Genomic DNA, 20,507 nt, shown 5'->3' with positions numbered 1-20,507 from the left:
GTTACCGCCACCTACTGTGAACTCACTCCGAAGACGTGACATTTAAAATCTTTAATGACATTTACCCATCCAATTGCTTTTTACGCGAGAGATTTAATTGGGAGAACAACTCGTGTGTTTTTTGTAAAAAAGAAACTGAAACGATAGAACATATTTTCTTTCAATATGAATTTATACAGGAATTTTGGCTTTCATTTCAAAGTTGGATACAGTCTAAGTGTATTGCACTATTTGTATTGGTGTTTTTGAAAGATAAGAACTTAGAATTTTTTATAAACAACCTGATTGTTCTAGGTAAACACTTTATTCACAGATGTAAATATTTAAAGGTGAAACCCCATTTCAACCAATAGAAGAATGATTTGAAGTTATTTGTAGAAATCTATAGTAAATCTATGCATGACAGACAGCGGACATAAATGCCCTGAAACTTTTTTTGTTTTGTTTTGGACTTGTTTTCATTACTTGAATGAGACACTCACCATTCCCTATTTTTATTTATTTATTTTTATATACAATTACTATTGATTTATATATATATATTATTTGCTTTATTAAAATGCTTTATCAGCTGCAAAAACATATGCATTGTAGTTGACATATACCATAAATGATTGTATTGGAATTCTTTTGAGCATAAAAAGAAAAAAGAAAAAACGTCTTGGGTATTCTGTAGTCTGATTTCAGTGAGCATATGATGACGTAATCACGCCATAACATGAAAGAATCACTGGATGGTTTTACCCAGGTATTTGAAGTGCACTGTTCAAAAGAACCGACAGACTTCCTGTAATCCATAGGTCTTCAACCCTGTTCCTGGGGACCCACTGTCCTGCAAAGTTTATTTCCAACCTGCTTCAGTACACCTGGAGTCCTGGACTGTGATTTTACAAGTGATCCTGAAGACTTAGTGTTGGAGCTGATCTCTGCAGGACAGTGGGTCCCCAGGAGCAGGGTTGAAGACCTATGATGTAATGTGTTCATGACGAATCTGCGCAGAAGCAATCCTCACACACACGGCTAAGGGATTGACTCTACTATGGCTCAAGACATTAACTGATAAAAGGATCAGTTTGTTTAAAGTAGGGTGATTTATATAAATAATGCTCAGAGAAATCACATTTTATCAAACCTTTAGACAACATATATTTTTTAAAAAGCACTTGCACATTCAGAGGCCCAAACTGAGCAAAAATATGCAATTGGTGCACTTGCTAATGTTTATATGGCTAAAAAGTTAGATGAAATGAGTAAGTGTTCATCATGAAACACTAAAAATACAAATGTATTCTTACATTTACTTTTTTAAAAATATGTAAAGATTTAACAGCACAAATAGAGGCATACCACAACCTGATGCAATGTAGTCAGATGACAGGAGGTATGAAGTAGAACAGGTTTTTCAGAAAAAGTTTGACATTTTTAACATTTTGTGTATCAGATACCCTATGAGTTTAGGGTAAATACAAAGCTATCAATACTTTTACAATGATAGGTAAGAGTGATTGAGAGCATTATATGCAGATTTAACAGAACATACTGTACTTCTCAAACATAGATCCTTTCCTCTTTAATGTTAATAAATAACCTTGAAAAAGTAAAAACCATAATTTTTTCACAATTGGGTTGTCATTTTGCTAAAAATGTCATGTTTTTAATGCAGTTTGTACACAAATTATACTGGGACACTAGAATTCTTTATTCATACACATATTTTGTATAATGTATAGTGGCAGGCAACTCAGTTCAAATGCTGCCAGAAGTGAGGCTTTCATTCCAAAATCTGTCCTGCCATTGTACATATATATAATACAGTATATATTTACATTCTGTATTATCAGCCACAGAGTGTACCCGCTGTATTGTTTGTTTAATATATGCAGCTGCATACATTGATTGCTTCATGATTATTTATTATTGCTTTGTTCGTGTCATTTCTTCATTTCCCAAAAATGATGCCGCCCCTGAACCGATTACCAAATGTCACATCTCGAGAATTAAAGACAGCGCTGCAGTCCGTCCTGTTCCAGTGTAGAGGGGGCATCTGGTATTAATTCTGAGAGATCAGCACTGAATTATCTACAGCTGAAAACCTCACTTTTACTGGAACTGAAGTGTGAGCTACAAAAATGAAGCTTCACTTTTTACTTTGCCTGTGTGTTGTTGGAGCTTTTGCTTCAGAGTGACTATGATGACGATGATGGAATGGTAAATATAATTTATTATAATATTGTATGGAATTATAATGTTACATTTTGATAATATAGTGATTATTTTTTGCTTTCTATACTGCTTTTTTTTTTAGGAAGTCAAACAAGATGTAAGTCTTTTTTCAAACTCACTTCCAGAAAAGTAGTAAACAATCAATTAATATCATATACTGTATAAATCATAGAAAAATGATACACACACATATGTCATATGTGAATATATAGGACATAGGACCTCAAATCATGTGATTTTTTGCAAACATTTGCATTAAAAAAAAAATTGAACTGATTTTAGCCTAAAGAAATCCTAGATCCAAGGGGTCATCGTCCTGTCAGTAGAGGTCATGAGATGTACTCTGCAGGCCCAGCTGGGGGCGTTACTGTGGAAGACCAATTGCAGCACCGGTGGGAAAACTTCTGCAGGAGAAGGAAGAGCTGCTAGAGTCGGAGTAGGAGTAGGAAAACCCTCCAGAAGCAAGAACGTAACGTGAGGCCAACTGTAGATCAGCTCAAAAGATCTGTGGATCAGCTGACCCAGTCCACCAACTCTGTCTATGGCTAGGTCTTGGATATGACCGCAGATGTAGCACAAAGACAAAAAGTCAGCGAGGGTAACTATACTTCATAACAGAGCTTCGAAACTTTTATATCTGCAAGTAATAGTCTAGTGATCAGACAAGAACGATTCTTGATTAGCGTTCCTATAGCTCAACTGGTAATGCTGAGGACATGGGTTTGATACCCAGGGAACACAAAATCTGATCAAAAATAAAATATACATTAAGTCAGTAATAATAAAAGAATATCTGCCAAATGCATATTTGTTGTCTTTGTCAACCCATTTTTCATTTTTATTAGACATTCTCAATTATTAAACATCCCCCATAGGCAGTGTGTTCTCTCATAGGCAGTATTTTGGATACCAAACTTTTAAACTACAAACAGAATCTTTAAACATATACATATATATATATATATATATATATATATATATATATATATATATATATATATATATATATATATATATACATATACATATATGAACTATATATAGATAAATCTTAAGGTGACATGTTTAGTTGTCTCATATATTGTTTCATATAGGTCCTCAGACCTCTTTTATGAATACCTTAAGATTTTTTTTTTTTTTTTTTTTTGTTATGTTATGTTTTTGAATAAAAAATTTCAGATGTTTGAATAGAATAATCTGTAGTGCATTAAATGCTGGGATAGGGCTGTCCTTTGTAGGAACCACGATGACTTGATTTTGTCCTACACGGATGAGATTGTGTGTAGTACGAAATTGTACTTTTGACTGTCAAGTTTAGTAGTAAGTGTGTAACGAGTCTGTCCACGGAAAGCGGAAAAATTAAATAAATTCAACAAGAAACGCTTTTGCCGAGCATGACGAATCTCACGCGCACATCCGGGAGTTTGCGTCGGTTGACAGTGAGACTTTGGTCAACCTCACCGCTGCCTTCCTACAGAAATAATGTGTTATATTCACACAGTTTCAGTAAATATGCAACTACCGTCAGATGTTTTACAAGCGACTCACGTCACAGAAGCAGTAACAGACATTACGCCTCTTCAGCGCATAAAACTACACGTATCGGATGCGCGTCGGGGTTTTGGGGTGATACTGCAACGTCAGGTATTTGAATAAAATTATTTTGCATTAATTATAAGTTATTTATCCCTCTGCACAATAGTTCTTGACAAGGACGGAATTACACAGTACAAGCGAACTAAAATCCTGCCCGTGTGTAGTTCCTTCTATGACCACTAGATGTCACCAAAACATAACATCACGTCTTTTCACCCTTTCTAACCTCTCTGAAGCCACAAAACTCTTCAATTTTAAACATTTTCATCCAACTGATCCCAAGCTCATTTTAGTGGCTGCTCATAAAAGACGCTTTACTAACGTTTAACAACCGCAAAATTTCCATGCATTTTTGTTTTCATGTTAAACGGTCGTTTTACCATTTAAAGAAATTCCTACATTTTGTGGCTTACATGTCCAGCTGTTTGGGCTAGTATATGTCTTGATGAAGCTGTGTAAAAACAACCATCAAACCTTGAAAAATCTCTTCCATGCAGTTCCTCAGCTCATATATGGTGGGAAATTGGACTTCCTTGTGTTTGATTATCTATCTGAAATCACCATGTCACTGCTTTCAGCAGCCAAAGCTAAAGCACCTGTAAGTTATTCCTTCATCCTACAATTTACATTTACGGGTTATTTATACCTGATGTCACTCATAAAACTGCTTGTGTTGTTTATGATGATAAATTCAGGGTGCTTTATTCCCTTTTTTCTCCCTTTTTTTGTTATAAAACACACTTGGATTGACTCTAACAATGCTATTTTCTTTCAGAATATGGGATATGCTCCTGATTTTGTCCTTTCCCTTTCTCCATTTATTAAGGATATCAGCAAAAAAGGTAAAATTATGATGAGAATGTGACTTTTATGCAGACACATTTTATTGAGGTTAATTAATGTTTGTCTATGTTGTTTTATGTTCTGATCTTAATATAATATATTATTATATTATATAATTACACAAAAATGATAAATTAATGATTCTAATATTTTAAGTAGATACTTTTTAGATTTTGCATTTTTAGCACCATTGATAATGTTCATCTAAGCACTTTAGTCATTTTAAACCATCAGTTTAGTCATTTCAGACCCATTACAGATGTTTTTGGTGTCATACTTTGTTGTGTCCTGCAGGTATTCGTGTGGTCAGTAACGCTGGAGGGGTCAATCCTCTTGGCTGTGGAGCAGCTCTACAGGAAGTAGTTCAAAAGGCGGGGCTTGACTTGAAGGTAGCTGTGGTTACCGGTGATGACCTGATGCCACAGGTAATTGAGCTCCATTTATGCTTTTGTAATTCATCTCATGCAAGCTGACATGTTGACATCAGATGACCAGGCGAATACTACTGATTTCAGCTTAGTAACCACCCCATTATTGGACACTTTCACTTAATAAGATAATCATGTCTGACTGTAAATACCACAGTCTAGAATAGCATTATCAGATGGAAATTTTTGCGTTTGCATGATGAGCCACACCACTAGGTGTCAGTATAGTCCAAGAGGAAAATCATGTCAAAATCACATTGACTAATTATAATATTTATGTGCATATGAGTCCACCTTTAAAAGAGAAAGTGTTTATTGTCTTAGCATCTATCACATTGACTAATTATAATATTTATGTGCATATTTAGTGTCTAGAGTTCTACAAAATGTAAATGCTATAATAATTATTCTACCGTAAACTGATTAAAATTGTCAGTAAAAACATTTATGTCACACAAGATTTCTCTTTTAAATAAATGCTGTTCTTTCGCAGTTTCTATTTGTCAAAAAATCCTGAAAAAAAATGTATTACAGTTTCCACAAGAATATGTTTCTTGAGCAGGAAATCATCATAATAGAATGATTTCTGAAGGATCGTGTGCTACTGAAGACTGGAGTAATGATGCTGAAAATTCAGCTTGGCAAGTAGTGTATAGTTAATATTTTAATTCTACTTTTTGCAATAATTCTCAGGGGTTTGTTCAAATTCCTAGGCTAAGTATGTGTGGTCGTAGTAGTGATTTCTATATAGCCATATCACTCATTATATTACATCCTCTACCCTTACTGAGAAATGTTCAGACAGTATTGAAATCCTCCCTGTGATCTTCTGGATTGTTGTTTATCCTAGAAAGACTCTTTGACTGAACTCAGGATGGCTGATTCAGAGGGAAAGAAACCACTTCCAAAAACCGTCCACAGCATGAATGCATATTTGGGGTATGAAGTTAATTACAGCGTGTCATTGGTGCTGTCTGTTATTCGTGTCTGGAGCCGGACTGGTGGTTTGCTCATATGAGATTCAGCTTTCTTGTGTCTGTATCTCACAGTGCCCTCCCTATTAAACGGTGCTTGGACCTCGGGGCTGATATTGTAGTGACGGGACGCTGCGTGGACAGCGCTGTGGTTCTTGGACCGCTGATGCATTCGGTATGGTTTGTCACGCAAGAACATTCTTCAGATTTATTGCGCAACAGTTCTTGTGTCTCATTCCTCCTCTGTGACGATGTGTTGGTAATTTTAACCTCCTTCATCAGCACAAAACAAAAGCAGAAACAAGTATCACACCAGCAGTATGTCTTTTAAGAAAGAGACAAATTTACTTCTAAAGGAAGAGTTTGAGACTTAATTCACGAAGAAATTCACATTCAAATTCAAACCAGCTTCCTCCGTTTTCTTGTTAAACTTCTATTGTTGCAGTGGTTTTTAACAGTATTACTGTACGTATTTGTCATTCACAAAAAGTGCATATTTTGCATCCACAGGACCTCTTCTCAGTCTAGCATATTAATCTGAAACCCAAACTATTTCTTGACTTTATTTAACTTTATTTTAAATTTGAATATTTTGAAATCGGTCTCTTATAAATAAATGTTTACATCATTTATATAGTGCGTTTTCTATATAAATTCTGATTACAGTCATTTTAATGCTTCGCTAATATTTTTCATTCCCAGTTGCATTAGATTCTCATTATTTATACACAGTTATATTTGATATGTACAGGTGCTGGTCATATAATTTGAATATCAGCAAAATTGATTTATTTCTCTAATTCCATTCAAAAAGTGAAACTTGTATATTATATTCATTCATTACACACAGACTGATATATTTCAAATGTTTATTTCTTTTAATTTTGATGATTATAACTGACAACTAAGGAAAATCCCAAATTCAGTATCTCAGAAAATTAGAATATAAATTAAGACCAATACTAAGAAATGATTTTTAGAAATCTTGGCCAACTGAAAAGTATGAACATGAAAAGTATGAGCATGTACAGCACTCAATACTTAGTTGTGGCTCCTTTTGCCTGAATTACTGCAGCAATGCGGCGTGGCATGGAGTCGATCAGTCTACTCAGGCGAGTTTGCTGGCCAATTAAGAACAGGGATACCATGGTCCTTAAACCAGGTACGGGTAGCTTTGGCACTGTGTGCTGGGGCCAAGCCCTGTTGGAAAATGAAATCTGCATCTCCATAAAGTTGGTCAGCAGCAGGAAGCATGAAGTGCTCTAAAACTTCCTGGTATACGGCTGCGTTGACCTTGGACCTCAGAAAACACAGTGGACCAACACCAGCAGATGACATGGCACCCCAAACCACCACTGACTGTGGAAACTTTACACTAGACCTCAAACAACATGGATTGTGTGCCTCTCCTCTCTTCCTCCAGACCTTGGGACCCTGATTTCAAAAGGAAGTGCAAAATTTACTTTCATCAGAGAACATAACTTTGGATCACTCAGCATTAGTCCAGTCCTTTTTGTCTTTAGCCCAGGCGAGACGCTTCTGATGCTGTCTGTTGTTCAAGAGTGGCTTGACACAAGGAATGCGACAGCTGAAACCCATGTCTTGCATACGTCTGTGCGTAGTGGTTCTTGAAGCACTGACTCCAGCTGCGGTCCACTCTTTGTAAATCTCCCCCACATTTTTGAATGGGTTTTGTTTCACAATCCTCTCCAGGGTGCGGTTATCCCTATTGCTTGTACACTTTTTGCCACATCTTTTTTCTACCACATCTTTTCCTTCCCTTCGCCTCTCTATTAATGTGCTTGGACACAAAGCTCTTTGAACAGCCAGCCTCTTTTGCAATGACCTTTTGTGTCTTGCCCTCCTTGTGCAAGGTGTCAATGGTCGTCTTTTGGACAACTGTCAAGTCAGCAGTCTTCCTCATGATTGTATAGCCCAGTGGTTCCCAACCACGTTCCTGGAGGCCCCCCAACACTGCATGTTTTTCATGTCACCTTAATCAAACACCCCTTATTCAGATCATCAGCTCATTAGTAAAGACTCCAAGACCTGAATTGGGTGTGTCAGACAAAGGAGAGATGCAAAATTTGGATGCAAAAAAATGTTGGGGGGGGCCTCCAGGAACGTGGTTGGGAACCACTGGTGTAGCCTACAGAACTAGACTGAGAGACCATTTAAAGGCCTTTGCAGGTGTTTTGAGTTAATTAGCTGATTAGAGTGTGGCACCAGGTGTCTTCAATATTGAACCTTTTCACAATATTCTAATTTTCTGAGATACTGAATTTGGGATTTTTCTTAGTTGTCAGTTATAATCATCAAAATTAAAAGAAATAAACATTTGAAATATATCAGTCTGTGTGTAATGAATGAGTATAATATACAAGTTTCACTTTTTGAATGGAATTAGTGAAATAAATCAACTTTTTGATGATAATCTAATTATATGGCCAGCATCTGTATGTGTGTGTGTGTGTATGTGTGTGTATGTATATATATATATATATATATATATATATATATATATATATATATATATATAAAATATATAATCAAAAACATGAAAAATATCTGTTATATATGAAAATTATTTTTAAAAAATATATTTTAAAAAAATGATAAAAACTGTATTTATTATATACTCATTTTTAGTTTTCAGAAAATAGAACTCTTATGAATGTATAAATGATTTATATAACTTTATTCAGTGTGGAAAAAGGAATATTATAGCTCTTTGTTTGTTTGTTTGTTTTGACAGTTTGCATGGGACTGCAATAACTATGACCTGTTGGCTGCTGGAAGGTACTCTAAACTGTACTATGAGCTCTTGAAACGTATGCATCCACAAACACACACACACACACACACAAGTGCAATGAATCAGACAAGTTTGTCTGCTGAAAACACAGATTAGTTGACTTAGGACAAACATAAGGTGAACATAAGGGCAGACGGCCACACATGATTCATTTGTTTTTGTTGCGTGGTGTGAAGGATTATTCAGTGTAAGATTATTTGTGGTTAAAACCCACATATGTTATTTAAGTTCTGGTGTGGTTTTGGTTGCTGTGAAATTTCATGAGAAATTCAAATTTTTCTCTGTTGTAGCCTTGCTGGTCATCTGATTGAGTGTGGCGCACAGGCCACAGGAGGAATTTTCACGGACTGGCACACAGTTCCTGACTGGTAAGCACTCAAAATCTGATATATTCATGGCACATTTCACCTCAAAGTCAAAAGACAAAAAATACATTGAGACATTTTCATGACAGTTAAGCACATTTTCTTATTACAGTAATTTGTTTTGATGTTTCATTGATGTTTCACTTTTATGGGTTTTTTTTTATACATGTTTACAGTTGCATTAAATTCTCTTTATTGTAATGATATAAAAATACGAGTAATATATACACACACATATCAAAATATATTTTTTAAAATGTATATAAAAAATTATATTATAAATATGATTATATATATATTATTATAAATAATAATAATTTAATATAATCTTCAATGAAAAACAGTAATATTATGAAATATTACAATTTAAAATAGCTTTTTATTTTAATATATTTAAAAAAAAAAATGTCAGTGCAAAAATCCTAATGTTCCTGAAAAAGGCTTCCTTCTCTTTAAGCAAAATACAATTTCTTAATTCATTTGGTTTTATGGGTGAAATATGATACAGACATGTTCTTGACCCTTGACACTTCAGATGTCTTTTATCCTTTAGATCACTTCTTTTCTTTTACAGTAACTTTAACTTAAATGACTTCAAATAAACATACTTGATATATGTGCATTCTCACGTTCATTCTTTTCATTTTCAGGGATAACATGGGCTTCCCGGTGGTAGAATGTTCTGCTGATGGCTCATTTACACTGTCCAAACCTCCAAAAACCGGTGGGCTGGTTTCATTTGGTACAGTGGCAGAGCAGTTAGTGTATGAGATCGGAGACCCACAGCGTTACCTCCTGCCTGATGTCACATGTGACTTTTCCAATGTCACCATTACTGAGATATCAGGTCAGTCGACTTCTACTGGATCGTACACGCATGATTATTTATGATATCCATGCAGTGGCATATTTATAGATATAGTAGTAGTAATATCTTCAAACCAAAGCTGGCTGATGACAGGTACTTAGTCCAGTAAAATGTCCTCATGCAGTGATCAGATGGTTGCTTCTTTATTATCTCTAAATGTCTGACTCAGAGACGAAGCAAATTGACTTTACACCAATTGTCTAGACTGGCTACCTAAAAGCTGGTCCCAGCTATCTGCTATAACCTTTGCAACCTCTTTCATTTAACTAATTTTATTTTCTTGGTCACAAAACAAATATTTTCTTTGTCCCCTAAACTTCCATCTCATTGTCTGTGTAATCAATAAGCTAATGTATGTACACTAGCTTGATTTGATCTGAAGAAAAACTGCTGAACATTCAAACCTCCAGGGCAAATCTGATACCTCACAAATTCTCTGCCTGGGCTTTATATGTGTGTAGATGTGGATGGTGGAGCAGTGAAGGTAGGTGGTGCCAAAGGATCACCCCCATCAGGTGATTACAAGGTTGGTCACCATTTCTGATTTGGTTGGTTCAAGTCAGTCATTTCAGTTTAAGTTAAATTTTTCTTTTTACGCAATAATCAAAAATAAATAAATTAGCTACTTTTTTAAAAAATGGTTATGTTTTATATTTTGTCCTCTATAGGTTTGTGCCACATATATGGATGGGTTCAGGGCGACAGCAGTTTGTCCTGTTGGTGGTCCGAGAGCTGTAGAAAAAGCCAGAAGAACAGCAGAGAGCATTATCAAAAGGTTAATCACTTATTCTGAGTGATTTTATAGGTCAAATACTTTATATAATTTATTGTTGAAAAAAAATTTTTTTGCAAAAAGTTGGTCGATTGAGACAGCTAAGATTAAATATCCTAAATAAAGTTTGTTAAATACAGTGTTTATAAAGTGTAGGTAATATGAAATTGCATCATGAAATATGTATAGGACCCAGCAAATTTTCAAACAACTGGGTTTTGAGGACTATGCTGAAGTCAACATTCAAGTTCTGGGTGCTGAGGACACATATGGACCACATGCCTTCAGTGTGGTAGGCTGTCTGTTTCTGTTTTCTGTTAAAAATCTGAAGACCTGGCAGGCAAAACATCCATAAAACTGCAGCACAAGTCAGTCAATTTTCTATCTGTTCCAATCCAAAAATATTTAGATCACCTCTCAAAAGTATAAAACAAAGATATGTGAACAAAATGCAAGGCCATTAGTAATCCATATGAAGCACCCGCCACAATATTTAAATCACTCAAACCAGCAGTACATTCTAAAACGTTTAGACACTTAAAATGCCTTTAAAAGATCAAATTCAGAACAGACTTATTGATGATGCGTGCTCTGTACAGGCAAGCAAATGAGCCTGGAATATAATGGTTAAGTGTTTTCTTTATAATGGTTTGCTATGGGGAAACATTTAATTTTGAACTCTGTGCATTGCGTTTATATTTTGGGTTCATCTGCTTGCCTGTACAAAGTATGCATCATCAATAAGGTGTACACTGAATTTGGCCTTTAAATATCACTTTCTTACTACATTACTACTTAATGCCAACCTCGTAAAAATAACTGGCGTTCAGTGGAGGAAAGCCTTGTTTTACCCTCAATGTGGGCGTTCCTGTAAGCGTGTGACGTCACATGAAAACTATGAATTGTGTAACAATTGGTAAACTGTCCTTAAGGCTGTTCTTTATTGTCCAGAGTCCTCGTGAGGCTGTGGTTTGGATGGCTGTCCATCACAAGCAGAAGAAAGCACTAGAGTTTTTCTCCAGAGAGGTGGCACCAGCGGGTACAGGCATGGGTGAGTAAAAACCTCATCTTAATTTTATTCTGCGTTTCCAAATCACTTTAGTTAAGGTCACTATTCATTTAAAGGGATAGTTTAAATGAATAGTGAAAAAATGAAATGAAAACGCAAAAATGAAAATTACCACATTATTTACTCACCATCAAGCAATCCTAGGTGTATATGACTTTTTTCTTTCAGACGAATACAATCGGAATTATATTAAAACATGTACTGGCTCTTCCAAGCTTTATAATGGCAGTCAAGGGTGGTCAAGATTTTGAAGTAAAATAAAGTGCATCAATCCATCGTAAAAAGGATGTAGGTAGGATGTAGCGCAACCTCTGGTGAGAATATTCTATTCTCGCCAGAACCAAGTTTTATTTGTCTCCTCTTTGCTTATATTGAAATCCTCTGACATTTTTCTTTACAAAACCGGTGTTTTTGTTTTAAAGAGGGATTTTATTAACCACCATGTCGAGTACTTTTAAGATGGATGGATACACTTTATTTTGCTTCAAAATCTTGACCACCATTCACTGCCATTATAAAGCTTGGAAGAGCCCAGACATTTTTTAACATAACTCTGATTGTATTCGTCTGAAAGGAGAAAGTCATACACACCTAGAATGGCATGAGGGTGAGTAAATCATGGGATAATTTTCATATTTGGGTGAACTATCCCTTTAAAGTCAAAGTACATTTGTACAACTTAGGCCAATATGCAATTTCTTTCTCTCTTCAGCTCCAGGACTCACAGCTATTGTAGGAGGGCGACCCAGAATGTAAGTATTAGTAAGTAGTTCTTTAAGTACAGAAAAACTGTTTAGAACTTCACGTAAAAGTATCTCGCCAAATGTTGCATGTGTATTATTTAATGTCTGTTTTCTTTTTCTAGATCACCAGTGCTGAAGCCTTTCTTTTTCCTGCATCCCAAAGCAGATTTGGAGGTAGTAACATTATTTTTTATGACTTCCATGATAATACCATGTTTATTTATTTATTTGTTTTTATTTATTTTTAAAAAATTGTTTAAAATGTAACATGCTAATACTGTTATATTCCTTTGGAGAATCATTTAAATACTATATTGCATATTTTGAATATTGAAATACAGAACCATAGCAAATGGTGAAATCAGGTAAACTGGCTTAGATTTCTTGTTAAGATAAATGGGAAAAAAATGGCCTGATTATCCCGAATTCATGCTTTATCAAATTCCATCATTGTATACAACAAATCAAAAAGCTTATTAACATAAAAGGAGTATTGGACAGAATATGGAAATGGACCATTTGAATTATACATATGGATGATTGAGTGAATGAATTAATCTTAATTGGGGATTTCAGGTGCACATTTATGTGAATGGGGAGCTTGTGGAGACACACCGAGAGGCAGTATCAGACCCTTCATTAACTGAAGGACACGACCCCTTCCTCCCTTCAGAGGAACATAGCCCAGCACCCACAGGTACCCTGCTGATTATACAGTACAGTACCTGGACTACAAAATGTAAAGTGTTCATGAAATAGTTCACATTAATATGAAACTTACACTATTTTATACTTACTACTTCAAAATTAGGGGTATTTTTTTAAAGAAATTTAAAAAAGGGGACAGAATAGACATTAATAATGTTACAAAAGCTTTCTATTTTAAACAATGTCGTTTTTAAAAACTTTGTTTATCAGAGAATCCTGAAAAAAAATGTATCCTGGTTTTCACTGAATATAAAGCAGCAAAAACTCTTTTCAACATCATAATAAAAAATGTTTCTTGAGCACCAAATCTGCATATTAGAACATGTGACACTGCTGAAAATTCTGCTTTGCCATAGCAGGAAAAAATTACATTTGAAAATATATTAGCATAGAAAAGCTATTATAAATTATAATAATATTTCACAATATTGATGTTTTTACTGTATTTTTTTATCAAATAAATGTAGCCATCAAATGTTCACCTTACAATTGAAACCTATATAATGACAAAAAGGATTTTTTGTTAGATAATGTCCAAGCTGCTCTTTTCCACACATTGAAAAATGGTGCCAACCCTGACTGTCAAGTTCCACAACAACACACCACTTCTAAAGGACATACAATACACTTTTAATTAAATATCCATAACAATATTTAATTTAATAACAATTAAATTAGTTTATGATAATTTGTTCAAAATGAGTCTGAATATGACATGGTTAATATTGCATTTCTTCTTTTCACAGATGAGTTATTCTCTGTATATTTTTCTCAGAGAACATTTTTCATGCTTTGTAAACTTTTCAGCACTATTTTTCCCCTAAATTTTCCCAAATCAGCACATAATGTGATCTTACTAATGATAGACGCTGTTGTGTATCAAAACATTTGAGACAAGCAATTCAGTGTTTGATATGACCTACTTCAAGGCGGAGGTGGATAGAATGTTTAAGCAAAAAACTCAACTGAAAGAAGTAGGCTTAAGCCTTCTTTTAAGAGCCAGTGTGATTGTTCTACCGAGAGAAGGTTTTATAAGATCCCTTGCACCGTAATCCAGGGCTGCTTGTTTTCCCAGAGTCCTTTTGCTTTAGGTTCTCTGAAAGGCACAACCTTTGTGATGTCCTGGGAGTGTTTGCTTGAGTCTTTTTTTTATCTATCTGCCACTTCTCAGTTGCCCTAAACAAGCGGCTAAACCCTTTAAATAATCAGGGACATCCTTTCATTGGATCTAGTGTTTGAACACATGCAAGCGCAGACTCTCATTCAAACACTTGCATTCATTCACAAATACACAAGGGCCATGCACACAAACACAGAAGGTCTTAAATACAAATGAACACAATATTAAGCAACACAGTCTCTGCACTTTTTCTTTTCACTTTGTTTCACCTTCCTTCCCTCCCAAATATGCACAGACACAAACAGACAGAAGAACCTGGAGCCACGGTCATTAGAGCATCACAGAGGGCTGATTGTAAGAGAGGCTTCTAATGTTTCTGGAGCCCAGGGGCTTTTTCTGAGACTGAAAAACTGATTAAATGATGATAACCAGATAAAGCAATTAGACCGACAATGAGCTGTGTTGAACTCCAAAAATGAAAATGATTTCATCATTTACTCACTATCATGTTGTTCCAAACCTGTATGGCTTTCTTTCTTTTGTGGAACATGAAAGGACATTGTTTTGAAGAATGTTCATGCTGCTCTCTTTTCTGCATTGAAGGTACTTAACAAAAGCATCATAAAGCAGTCTATATAGCTCATGTACTGTCTCCTCAAAGCATAAAATAGCTTTGTATAAGAAATAGACAGAGTTTTATTGTTATTCATGAAAAATCTTGCTTAACAGTTGTGGCCACCATTCACTTACATTGTACGGAAAAGAGCATTTTGGACAGTCTACTTTAAATATTTGTTATTTCACAGAAAGAAAGTCGTACCAATTTGGAATGACATGAAGGTAAGTAAATAGATTTTTTATTTTTATATTTTGGGGTGAACTATTCTTTTAAGGCTATGTGTTTAAAAAAAAAAAAAAAAAAAAATCATATCTGTGAACATAGAGACTTTGCATTTGTTATTTTTTAGACTTGAGGCAATAAGCAGCTGCTCAAAACACCCTAAGAACTGCAACCCTGGTACTAGCATCATGGCAGCCTCTTAAAATCTTCAGTAAAATATACACTACTGTTCAAAAGTTTGAGGTCAGTACGATTTTGTAATGTTTTTGAAAGAAGAGTCGTACGCTGACCAAGGCTGCATTTATTTGGTCAAAAATACTGTAAAACAGCAAGATTTCGAAGTAATCACAATTTAAGATAACTGTTTCCTATTTTAATATATTTATTTAAAATTGTATTTATTCCTGTGATGCCAAAATAGAATTTTCAGCAGCCATTACTCTTCTTTATTATCAAAATAATAATGATGAAAAAACAAAAATCTTAATGACCCCTAATTTTTAAGTGAAAGTGTAAATTCTTATTTATTTTTTGTAAATGCTTTGTTTGCTTATACCAAATTTAAATGATCAATCAGATCAAGGAATCTGTTAGTTGACTGGGAGAAAAATGGTCTTTATAGGTTCAGATGCTCGCTGTTAGTTCAACCTGCAAACTGCTGAATCTAATTACGCTGAGAATAAAATTGTCTCTCTCAGATCTGCCCTCTGGCCCACATACCTTCAGACTGGAGGAGTTAGCGTACACGCGCAGTGGAGACAAAGGGGACTCCTCAAACATCGGTAAGTGTCTCCCCATGTGCTTTCACACGCAGTGAATAATATTTGAATGAGATAGTTTGCTCATTGTATGTCACTGTCATACCAAAAAAGCCATTCTGGCAATAAATGCTGGGAAAATGCTGGGTCAGACCATGTTCTCTGACCAGAAACCACAAATCACAGCTCACTGTCTGTAGCCCAAAAGGCAACACTCTCATGTGATGTGGCAGCCTGCCCTAGTCTTAACTTTATCTAGATGTGACAGGTGGTTATGTATTGTCCACAGTAGACTGGGGGTAGACATGGGAGTTTTCTCTCTCTCTCTCTCTCTCTCTCTCTCTCTCTCTCTCTCTCTCTCTCTCTTTGTTGATCCATAGATCTAAAAATCTAATATGTATAACTTCTGATTTTAGGGGTTATTGCAAGACACCCGATGTATTTCCCCTACCTGAAAAAGTTTTTAACTGCTGAAGTTGTGGAACAGTATTTCCAACATTTGATCCGAAAGGATCAGACTGACCTACCCTCTGTCATACGGTAAGAAGAAAAAAAAAAATTTGCTAGCAGACCATGTCTAGCGGTGAAAGACATGTATGGTGTTAGACTGTGTTAACATGTAGTGGTTTGATGAAGTAAAAAGCAAAGATGGACAATCTTTAAAATAAATTATCCTACAACACAATATATTACTTTGTTAGTGACCTACTTTTAAGGAAATCATTAAAGTCTGAAGCTGTAAGGAAGTTACAGTCACGCAAAATAAACATTGTAACACCTTTATATTGAGCTACTCCACATCTGTAGCCTGTGCAGCTTTTTTTAAAGACCTGTGTGTGAGGGAGAGTCCATGCATGCAAGCCTCTTGTTTTATGGGTTGGGGAAAACTCCTTTGGTGCCGCTAATGAGGACCACCTCATGCTGAGGACCGACATGTCTAGGTGCCTGTCTGTATGAGAGTGTGGTGTGAGCTAATGCACAGATGTGTGAAAACAGGGAGGTGATCTCAATTAAAATAATCTATTTCACATGTTTTCTGTGGCTTCCAGGTACGAACTGCCTGGCATTAATGGTCTGAACTTCATTCTTCAAAACTCACTCGGAGGGGGAGGGGTGGCGTCACTGCGCAGCGACCCTCAGGTAATACGGACATACGCAGACAGTGTGGCACACATTCATTCATTCAAACTCGCAAAATTGATGTAGACACCGTGACGTCAACCAATGTGGGTTTCACAGAAAGTTTAAAGAATGATAATTAAACTTTAAACTTTGTTGTAAGGAAGAAAACTATTTACTTGATTACTTGTAAATAAGATTTACTTGTGAGATTACTTGGATATCTAGATATTTACAACCTTAAAGAAATGGTTCTAAAAATTTTAATTATTTATTCACGCTTGTTTTGTTCTGAACCTGTATGTTAAGGTACAAAGGTTGGAGTCAATAAGTTTCTTTTTTGTAAGAAATTAGTACTTTTATTCAGCAACGATGCATTAAAATGATCAAAGGCATTTATAATGTTACAAAAGATTTCTCTTTAAATAAATGTTCTATTCATCAAAGAATCCTGGAAAAATTTAACGGTTTCCACAGAAATACTTAAGTACAACTGTTTTTAACATTTATAATAATAAGAATATTACATTTATAATAAATAGAATGATTTCTGAAGGATCATGTGACACTGAAGACTGGAGTACTGATGCTGAAAATTCAGCTTTGCTATCACTGGAATAAATTACATTTCAAAAGATTAAAATAGAAAGCAGTTATTTGAAATTGTAATAGTATTTCACTATATTATGTGTTTCTCTGTATTTTAATGAAATGAATGCATCCTTGGCGAGCAGAAGAGACTTCTTACAAAAAACATTTAACATTTTATCAACCCCAAGCTTTTGAATGATAGTGTTTATTATAACCAGCATTTAGATATTTACCAGTTATATAAATCCCTCACAACATAGTGTTACATCATGTGTTTAGTGTTACTAAAATTGTGTTGTTTTTCTGCAGGGAAAAGCTTATGGGCAAATGCTGCTTGACTACAAACTGAAAGGCCTTCCTAATTTGAAATCACTGGTCGGTTAATAAAGGACAAGGACTAAAAGATGTCAGGGGTGTGTTGAGATTTCACATTTGAAAACTGCTTTAAATGGATAATGTCAAAGAAATGTGATTTTATAATGTTTGAAAATGCCCAGATGGATTATATTATGAACTTTGTAGAATGTAAACAGTGTTTTCCATTTTTAGTTTGTGTCTACTAACAGTTCCCAAACACTGTTGTGTTGAGTTGATCACGTCTAACAGGCGATGGCAAAACAATAAACCCTTGAAGTCCAGAGCCACAACGTTCTCTCATTACCTCTGACCCCTAACGACACAGGAAGTGAGAGAGCAAAAGGTTTTTCCTCTTCTTATGACTGAATTTCTCTTTACCGTTGAGGAAATACGCATGTATTCTAAGAAAGAAGAGAATTTGTTTTAATGATGCTGGAAAAACAGTACTTATCATTAAAGAATGATTGTCAAAGATGTTGCAAACTCAAATACTTCATGCATTTTTATTCACTGTGACGTTAACACATTCCTTTGTCAGGTTTTATGGGAAATCGTTCAAACTGTGATGTTCTGACCCGCATTAGCATGCACTAACAGCATGACCTCAGCGGCGCAGAGTGATCAGTGGGAAGTGGACGGTGAGACGTGTGAAGAGTTCATTTGTCAACGGCTGACAGAAAGATCCAGCAGTTCTTCATTGTGCGCATGCAGAGCTCCTTGGCTTCATCTTAATGCAACAGTGTGTCATTCACAACACATACACGGTCACATAAACCGAAATCACTCTCATTCAAAACTCGCACATTTATCACAAGCGCATTCAGCTGTCACATACAGACATTGGGATGCTGGGGGACAAAACAGAGAAGGAAGATAAATGGCTTATCATTTATCACCCCGCTATCTTTCAGTGCTCCACTGCTGTTCAAGCAAGCAACAGCCCTGAGAGAGAACCGAATAATCACTAATCACTCAACATTCAGCTTTTGCCCTCACTGGGACACCTTTGTTACCACTGTGACACTGATTTCTCCTCCTGTCCATCATCGCTGTCCCACAAAAGTGAACCTCAGGGGGAGGGCGGCTTTTTGGGGCAGCTTTAATCCTTTTCTTTATCTCTGAGTTAAGACTGTTTTGCATCATTTTGCTAACACTTTACCACTTAATGTCCCGTTAAGCTCAGTGTGGGTTTTATAAACTTTGCATTAAGGATTGTATGGAGCTGGACTATTTACAAGACAATTAGTTGTTTTCATTCCATTGACACTCTTTGTTTAGACCATTAGTGCTATTGGTATTCACTACTATTCCTACTAAACTCAATAAAAATCCAACCCTCTCCTTCTTTACAAACGTGATGGCTGTATTTCTGAGGACTTTTAATACAGTGCTGACGTGCTCGGTCTGCACGTCCCGCAAACTGGTCTATTGGTAAAAGGAGCTCTTGTCTGGTGCGGTCTGGGTGAATGTATTGAGGACTTTAATTATTGCCATATGGCATGAACTAGCTCTCAACTTCAAACCACCGTTACCCAAACTTTCTGCTCTCACTTTTTCCACATTCATCTACCCTGTACATACCTACATCAGAGAAAGTCCAGACACTTCTGGAGCTCAGAGACCTTCTGTTTAACTAGTTTGTTTGTTCATTTTTGACCAATAGCTATAAGAACAAATTAAATAGATTTGCAGTACAAAGTTTGAGTTCAGAATGAAATTATTAAAACATAAATCAATAGACAAATTAAATATTTATATGTAAAAAAAAAAAAAAAAGTTCATGGTTACTTGCCATTTCTTTGTAATTATTTGCAAAATTTACTAACAATTTCTCAGTTATATAATCTCATATATATATACACACACACACAAACGCAGTACTCAAATTGGGATAATGTTTTGAGTGTATTCTTCATAAACATGTATTCTTCATACTTTACCAGAATTTTTGTGTCAAAAATAAAACCGTATAAGCATTACAGGATGGCATTTTACTTCTAAAATTAAAATTAATGAGTACTTTCATCATGATCAAGATTTTTATTCAGGTCCTCATAAATTCTAATAAATACAAAGTTATACATAAATACTATTTATACATAATTTCACATATCAACTGAAAAGGGTGTAGACTGGAGCCTACCTTTATTTCATTTTTTTTATATAATAAGCGCTACTTCCACTCATAAATTTAATCTATACAAAAATAAAAAACAAACACAAACTTAGTTAAGGCAACATTTCTTATATGTGTCCAAATTATAGGCTACATTTTACGATAAGGTAACGTACACTTACATTAAACCATTATTATATT

At 35.2% G+C, this 20,507-nt stretch overlaps 1 protein-coding gene across 2 annotated transcripts; it reads left to right on the top strand.

Annotated features, from left to right (window-relative positions):
- Positions 1-3,433: 3,433 nt before the first annotated feature.
- On the top strand, positions 3,434-18,679 carry LOC109085056. Of its 2 annotated transcripts, XM_042732906.1 has the most exons (21): positions 3,434-3,867; positions 4,317-4,417; positions 4,595-4,661; positions 4,957-5,087; positions 5,941-6,029; positions 6,140-6,239; positions 8,820-8,863; positions 9,170-9,247; positions 9,895-10,091; positions 10,574-10,638; positions 10,781-10,887; positions 11,074-11,176; positions 11,836-11,935; positions 12,666-12,705; positions 12,819-12,870; positions 13,273-13,393; positions 16,064-16,147; positions 16,540-16,663; positions 17,173-17,263; positions 18,143-18,246; positions 18,383-18,679. In XM_042732906.1, exons 1-20 carry the CDS (start codon positions 3,618-3,620, stop codon positions 18,215-18,217), a joined length of 2,019 nt encoding a protein of 672 aa, XP_042588840.1. In that variant the 5' UTR covers positions 3,434-3,617; the 3' UTR covers positions 18,218-18,246; positions 18,383-18,679. The 2 variants fall into 2 exon arrangements, with proteins under 2 accessions (XP_042588840.1, XP_042588771.1); XM_042732837.1 differs by having other exon boundaries at positions 3,435-3,867; positions 18,143-18,679.
- The last annotated feature ends 1,828 nt before the right edge of the window (positions 18,680-20,507 follow it).

Source organism: Cyprinus carpio, chromosome A1 (assembly GCF_018340385.1).
Source record: "Cyprinus carpio isolate SPL01 chromosome A1, ASM1834038v1, whole genome shotgun sequence".
In the NCBI taxonomy this organism is placed as follows: Eukaryota; Metazoa; Chordata; class Actinopteri; order Cypriniformes; family Cyprinidae; genus Cyprinus; species Cyprinus carpio.
The sequence above is the reverse complement of the archived record's forward strand: the minus strand, read 5'-3'. Positions and strand labels throughout refer to the sequence as shown.